Below are 7,903 nucleotides of genomic sequence, written 5' to 3' on the forward strand. Positions count from 1 at the left end.
AGGGGGGAAATCTGTAGAGAAGGCCAATTAGACAGTGCCACGTGGGAGCATAAGGAGGCACCAGCTGGCAGCAACTGGGCCGACAGAGAGTGTGGCGATCGTAGCGGGGAATAAACAGGACGATCACATGGGAGGTGGGGTTACATATTACAGACTTGCAGGGTGGGGGTGGGGGTCGGGAAGCGAGACACGCGGGGCGGGCCCCACAAGAAGAGGACCGGCCGCTTAGTGGCACGCCGGTTTTGTCTCTCTGCCTTCTCGTCTCGTAAAAGACGACGACGAGGAGAGAGAGAGAGAGTACTACGTCACCACTGACCAGTATAAAACGACACATCCATGGACGTCCCAAGGCTCTCTTGCTCTATCCTTCACACACACACACTCTCTCTTTCTATATATATCATCGCTTCCCTGCCTCATACCCTTTCTTCTGTGGTTCTTTTTTTCCTCTTCTTCCTCCGTCTCGTCTTCTCTCTCTGCGGCTCTCCGGAGCCGATTTACAGAGATTTCAAGCTTCCCTACTCGATTTCTTCCCTTCCTTTGCGAAAGAGAGTTCGCAGAGAGAGAGAGAGAGAGAGAGAGATCTCCAGGGTTTCGTACGAACAGCAGAACAGATAACTAGGGAAAAATGGCTGTTTCTAGGGTTTCTTTCGGAGTAGTGGCCATCGTCGCTCTCATTTTCGCCGTTGCCTTACCTGCCGTCCAGGCTCAATCCGTGGCTCCTGCTCCCGCTCCTACAAGCGACGGTACATTTTTTGTTTCCGTTTTTTGGTTCCCATTTCATTTTTTTAATCTTTTCGTAACATCATATTTTCGGTAGATTTTCTTTGTTGATGATTCTCATTGTTTACTTCTATGTGTATATGGAATTTGTCTTCTTTATCATCACGTTGCTGTGAAATGGAGCATCCGGTGTTTTTGGTCCATGAGTTCGAATAACTATCAATGTACTGTGTTTCATCTGCATGAGACGGTCGTTACTGTTCTTTCCTGTTAACTTCACAAAAATTTTCTCCCTATTCTAGGCTTCACTGTTAAAAATCTTGCTTCCATTTATCCGGTGTTTTTCGCTACAGATCTCCAATTTGCTCTCTTCTTTCTATTAAAAGAAAGTTGCTTTTCATTCATCCTTTGAAATCTATTTTAGTTTTCGGCATTTGCTCTCATTTCATTTCCTCCTCTTGAGGGTTGTGGCTTTGAAATGTCTTTAATCTTTTTGATCTCCAACATTTAACCATCTTGTTATTTTCTAGATCTGTGTAAGGTCATTTGAATGTATCTTTGTTCAACATTCCACTACTTTATTAGTATTTTATCTTGCGTCTTTGCTCTGTTGATCATTTTCAGCGGTCAATCATGAATTTTTTTTCTTTTGCTTGGTACTCAAATTCCTCCTCTCCACGACTCCACGACAAAAAAAAAGAAAGAAAATATAAAAAAAAAATCCTTTTTCCATTGTTTGAATTCTTTGGTTGTCTTTATTGCTATAGAATAGATGGTGATGGACGTGGTTGTGTTTCGATACACAGGAACATCAATCGATCAAGGGATTGCATACGTGCTGATGTTGGTGGCGCTAGTGCTGACATACCTCATCCACCCATTGGACGCATCCTCTTACAATTTCTTCTGAATGTGTTGATCAATCATCAAAGATAAGAGGATGGAGGGGGTGCTACTCTACTATACAGAAGATGGAGAGAGCAAAGTAGGTGGATGGTGTTGTAATCATAAGAATACAAATGATGATGATAGTCTCTGGGTGGTTGATCTGATGGTGATGGTTGACATATTTCTTTTGGATTTGGGTTGGTGTAATGTGCTTGGGGGAGAGTTGAGTTAGTGTTGTTGCCGTGTAGGAGAAAGATTTCTCTTTCCTTGGTCCCTTCTTCTTTTCTTTTCCATTCATGTCTTCTCTTTTGTATTCACTTTTGTTTGACATATTCTTTCTTCATCTTTTTTTCTGATTAGCTCTTTTCTTTCTTTTTGTTAAATTCAGACTATTTATTTAATTTCATCTGTTGCTTCACTCATTTCCTGTCCTTTGCGGTTTATAAACTAGTCCTAGTTGAAAGCAAAGGATTATTGGTCCATTTATAAGGGAAAAAAACAGCCTGGGGCTCTCTGGGGGCTTTTCTGCAAGTACGTGAGACATGTCACCACGCTACCCAATTACAATTAGTTCCTTGTTTGTCTTTTTATTAAAGACACTATTGATTATGATTACATTTTTACACGACACCCATGCCAAATTTGTCATGCACATGCACATGAAGCTTCCGCTCAGTTTGGAAGGAATACAAATACAAATATAAATATGTAGAGTTCAAAATATTACAAACAGCCCATGACCAAAACAAACTAAAATACCACCATTCGCCAGACATAAACGATGGCAATTTCATTCCCAGTCCTCAATAAACTACTACTATCAGTCTCTGACAACCAGATCACCCATTGAGGACCCATTGCCTTTTGTGGAAGTAAAACGAAACCCTTTCATGGCATCTTTCAAGATGAATACTTCCATTGCATTGTATGCACGGTCAGCTTTTTCAAAGGATCGATAGTTAATTCTTTCTAGTTTGGTCACTTCTATGGATGACTTTTAGTTATATGTATTGCCATTATACATGTTTGTCATTTTAGTTAGAAAAATAAATGTGTGAAAAACATCAATTTTGAGGTGGAAAACTGGAAATGGCAATTTGTATTAATCATCATCATGGACGGGGTCTATGCTGGTCTTAATATAAGGTATATAATATAAAAGGTATGGTACCGAGTGTACCGTAATTCATTTCAATTAGAGAATGTGGCTTCTTTGGAGTAAGTTTAAATTCACGGGGCCTTCCATGCCGTTTTGATACAAAAGAGTCATTCTTCTGAGTGTGGAATTTGCCCAACGAAAAGGGAATATGATTTGTGGGCCATTCACGTCTTATCTATGAATGATTTGCCTGGAAGCCCACTTCTTTTGTCTATGTTGCGGACATATAAACCGCCACAAAAAAATATGAAAATTATAAAAAAAAATAATTGTTTTTTAATGCAAGAAAAAAACCTATAATACGATTCATCAATGATCTACTAAAGCGCATTGATCTATGAATAATTTATGTCAAAAATATTTTTTTAATATTTTAAGAAAAATAAATAATTATATATTCCAAATTCATTGATCTACTACACTTTTATGTGTCTTATAATGAATTTTTGGTAGATTAGAATCTCAGAAATTGTTTGCTGCACTATTTATAGTAAAGTTATTGTATAATATTTACATGTTCTAAACTCTTGGTATTGTTAAGTGTAATATATCTCTTTATATAAACTATTAAAATGTGTGTTTCTTATGTGTTTATACCTTATTTATAGTTATTTCAACTTTAGATTTAGTGTAATAGTGCTATTGATTTATGAGATCTTATAAGAGTTTCTTCATACATTCAAGTGGATTCATATCTTTCATTGTATTCATGCATATCCAAAGTGTATCTATATTGGCATCCATACTTTCAAATATGATATATGATTACAAATATTTTGAACCTTGACCATAACCCCACCCCAACCTAACAAATGTCTAACACAAAACATGGTGAATTCGAGTTCCTTTATGTCATCCTTGTGGTAGTTAGTGCCTTTGAAGGTCATTCTGTTAAGCCAAACCATATTTTTGGAACACTTTAGATCTCCTACCCACAAACTTTTGACCACGTCTCTGTCAACTACACACTACCACTATGTATTGGGAACATCTCTTCATGAATGACAATGGACATATTCCTAATGTGCATCTGTAGTGTCTAGCTTAGGGTAGGGATGTGAGAACAGTTTGTGGGTAGGAGATCTAAGCTCTTTTTAGAAAGGGAAAATCTATGATGTGGAAAAGATATGGTATGGGAAGAGTTTTGATCAATCAAAACTCACCCATGAATTTTGATAAATAACACCTGATTGACTACCACGTTTATGATTCTAATTGATTGGTCAGAAAATTTTCAGATATCATATTTTTTCCATATCATAGTCGAACCCTTTTAGAAAACAACTTTACCTCAATTTAAACCCTGTTTGGTTAGGCTATGACTGGGCTTCTGAAAGCCATAAAGCTCAAGAAAGATCATTTATAGTTTGGTAAGATTTTCTTTGAAAGCCAAAGTTCTGTGAAAGTTAAGCTCAAAATAGACAAAAAATAGGAAGTTAATTGAAGCTTTCTTCCAATCTTATGGCTTTAAGCTTCCATTCTATAACCAATGTTTTAAAAATACTCATAAATGGAACCACCTTTCCTTTGGGTGGCACTAGTGATTCAAATATATAGGTCAAACGCTTCAACCCATGACATAATAAATTAAATAATAAAATATAAAAATAGATAAAAATGTAAAAGTACAAAATAAATGTAGAAATTTGCAAAAGGGGGCATGAATATCCAACATTATATATCCATCATATTAAAAAAATATGACAAATGAGAATTATTGTTATTTATGGAAATGAATTAAAATAATTGAAAAAGATAATTAATGTCAAACGAGTGACCAATTATAAAGGTCAAATGGTTCAGTGGTTCAATTGGCCAATTACTTTGTCATTAATCAAATCAACAAATTTAGTCATTAGTTTTTTGGGGGATAAATAGACCTATAAGGCTAGAAACCTGGTCAGGTGATGGGTCAATCTGACTACTTTATTCAATAACATGTTTGAAAATGTTGTTACAATTCATGAATCTTTTTGTGTGAATAGGTACGCACCATGTTGTTATATCAAGCAGTCCAACCATCTAGTTGACTTGTTCAACTCTATTGGATTAAGAATCTAAGAAAAAAAATGATAAAGAAATAATAAAGAACTTTGGATTATCTTTTAAAAAACTTTTTTTTTATCGAAATAAGATTAAAATTTTAAATGTTATAGGTTATAACATAAGCTTAACCATGTATCTAAGGTTGATCTCGAGGGCATTCCAACAGCCATTATAGTCTTGTATTGGGAATATCTCCCCATGAAATAAAGCAAAGAAGTATGGAGATGTTTTCGATGCAAGACTGTAAAGGCTGTTCGAACGGGCAGATCTCGAGGGCATTGATCGAGAAAGCTATTTTTATGACAACTACAATCTGGAGAAGATGCAAAGAAATTTTTGGTGAAAAGGATCTATATCAAATACCTACGGACATAAGATGTCCTGGAAGTCTATCTGCAAACTAAAAAAATGGACTGGGAATCAGATCATGTGAATCAAGGAACAAGGCTCTATTCTCAAAGCAAATATGGAAGCTTTTGAACAAAAATAATGACCTATGGGCAAAACAAATTCATTCAAGATATCTCAAATGAAATAGTCTCTTCTCTTACAAAATAAAGAACAGGAGCTGTATTGAAAAATAGGAGAAGGAGGTAGAGCCATGCAATAACTGATCCGTGGATCCCTTGGTCAGTGAGTAATAAACCTCTTTTTAAACCAAATATTTGTAATAATACACAAGTGACAGATTTGAAAGTGTCTCATTTCATTACTGATCAGGGTATCTAGAATAGACATCTATTAAATAATTTTTTTTTTTCTGAAGCTCCCAGCGTGGATAACATCCTCAACGTGTCCAGAAACTCTTCAACTCAAGAGGATACTATAATGTAGATTGTAGAATGGTCCAAAAATGGTTCCTTCTCTGTTCAATCAGCCTATAGAACATTCATTGCAAGACATGGAACAAGCTCTAGCAGGTCAACAAATTGGACGAGGATATGGTCTTTACTAGCTCCTTTCAGATGCCAGATTTTTGCTTGAAAGTATAATCTAAGTGCGATTAAAACCAAGCAAGCAAACTGGAGCTTTTTGAAGAAGAAATGACACTTTATGCACTTTCTGTAACAATGTGGAGGAACCCAACTGCATCTCTTTTTTATTGCAGCTTCTCCAAAGCTGTTTGGCTTCAAGCTCAACTGGGGTATAAATCCAAAGAGGTTAACAATTGAAAACCACTTCAATTTCATAGAAAATTGGTATGTTGACTTCGATGGTGACAAACACAGTAAAAAAGAATACCTTGCAGAAATTTTAGCTACCCTATGAGGTATATGGGACATCATAAATAAGGTTCTCTTTAGAGCATGGTTTTGAAAACTGGACCGAATTGGACAGTCAGACCAGTTAACAACCCGGGAACCAGACATGGATCTGGGTCCGGTTTTAGATCCCAAAACCATCTGACCCGGCATCAGACGTGATGGGATGACCTGCCAACAAAGCATGTTCCAATACCCTCCCAACATGATCTGACACCACGCATGTTGCAATGATACTGTGACCCACCATAAAAGTGAGACCTGTCATGTATTAGATGTGTGGTGTCAGATCACGTTGGGAGGGTGTTGGAACACATTTTGTTGGTAGGTGATCCAAACTCGCATCAGACCAGGTGGTTAGATCATTTCACCCAGGTCTGGTTTTTAAAACCATGCTTTAGAGGACTTAAACTTGATCCAGTAGCTTCATGTCTCCATGGTAGACCCGGGACTGGTTGACAATCATGTCTCCATGATTGACCAGGCGGTTAGACAGTAGCTTCATGTCTCCATTGTGGTTCTGGGTCAATTCCAAGGTCTAACCATGAGTGCTGTGCTTGGGTTTAAATCTTCACATCCCTAAAAATATTTTGGGGTTTATTTCAAGGCTAGTTTGGTTTCAAGGTAAATTCCACCAAGGCCAACCATGATTGGTTTGAGTAGGGTAAACCCCTAGACCCTAGAACCGACCTGGATTGGAATCGGTTCTAAGAATTTGGTCCAAGGCTGGTTTGAGGTCGATTCTATTCAGTTCTGAATAGACCCTATCCATAGAAGCTGAACTTCAGGCAATCGTTAGGGGCTTACAGAAGCTGCTCTCCGTCAATTTTGTCATGATGTTCTTTTTTCTAATGCTTTAGCTGCTCTTTGTAAGATTAAAGGAACCATGGGAAACATTACGTGGAGTGAACAAGCCCTTCTTGATCATATGTAGAAATGTTGTAAAAAAGGCTCATGCTATGGCTAGAGTAGCCACTAGTAAACGTTCTTTTGTATGCTACTGTACAAAGGGTTATTGATGCATCCTTGTGTTTTGACTTTTGAATGGTTCCTTTTGCCTTAAAAAAGAAGAATGTTTTTTCATCATTTACCATGTGATGTTAGGTGAAAAGAAAATATTTGGAGAGAAATGTTATTGATACGATACTCTCGATATGAAATGTATTGTATCTGTATCTATCGCCATGAATATGAGATATGCCACAATTGTATCCCACGAGTTGTGTGTAATATCTTTCGTTCATGACTATACATTATTAAAGTGCATTTATATCTGTATCCGTATTCAAGCTAGCTGATAAGATACCTAATATTGATACTTCGATCCTTCGTATTATCAAACAAAGTTTTGCAAGCTTTATCTTTAATAGGCCAAGTGTCTTTATTATGGAATAGAAAAGTACCCCAATCTTCCAGCAGTATAAATTTCGCTATTGATGGTTCAACGGTATTTCACAAAATAAAGAAATAATATTTGAATTTTAAATTAATAAAAAACACTAATGAGATTAACTAAACCAACTGTTTTCTCATTTCAAAAAATGGTTATTTTCAAAATTTTTCAATTAAAAATAGTTAACTGACAGATGACCACTAGCCCCTTGACAGAAGGGATGAGACACGAGTTTTGGACATATGAGTGGATCTAATTGATTGCACAACACATCGTACAAGAATCGCTGTATTGCAGATCCGGACTCGTTTGAAAGTATCTAAAACAAAGCAACGTATTTTTTTTTTTTATTTTGACTTTTTATGAATAAAAAAGAAAACCAGAAAAGAGGTTTCAGTTATAGACTTATAGCACAGTACAATACCAAAAAAA

General features: G+C 36.5%; 1 protein-coding gene across 1 annotated transcript; it reads left to right on the forward strand.

Moving 5' to 3' along the window:
* The first annotated feature begins 364 nt into the window (after positions 1-364).
* On the forward strand, positions 365-2,033 carry LOC104603947 (arabinogalactan protein 41-like). Its single transcript, XM_010268128.3, has 2 exons — positions 365-746; positions 1,530-2,033. Exons 1-2 carry the CDS (start codon positions 629-631, stop codon positions 1,631-1,633), a joined length of 222 nt encoding a protein of 73 aa, XP_010266430.1. The 5' UTR covers positions 365-628; the 3' UTR covers positions 1,634-2,033.
* Positions 2,034-7,903: the final 5,870 nt, after the last annotated feature.

This window comes from Nelumbo nucifera, chromosome 3, assembly GCF_055504915.1.
Source record: "Nelumbo nucifera cultivar China Antique chromosome 3, China Antique-T2T, whole genome shotgun sequence".
Lineage (NCBI taxonomy): Eukaryota > Viridiplantae > Streptophyta > Magnoliopsida > Proteales > Nelumbonaceae > Nelumbo > Nelumbo nucifera.

Excerpts from the sequence above, each read along its gene's own strand:
- LOC104603947 (XM_010268128.3), top strand. The coding sequence starts at position 629 with ATGGCTGTTTCTAGGGTTTCTTTCGGAGTAGTGGCCATCGTCGCTCTC. Across the intron at positions 747-1,529 it reads TCCCGCTCCTACAAGCGACG|GAACATCAATCGATCAAGGG; the intron begins GTACATTTTTTG and ends TTCGATACACAG.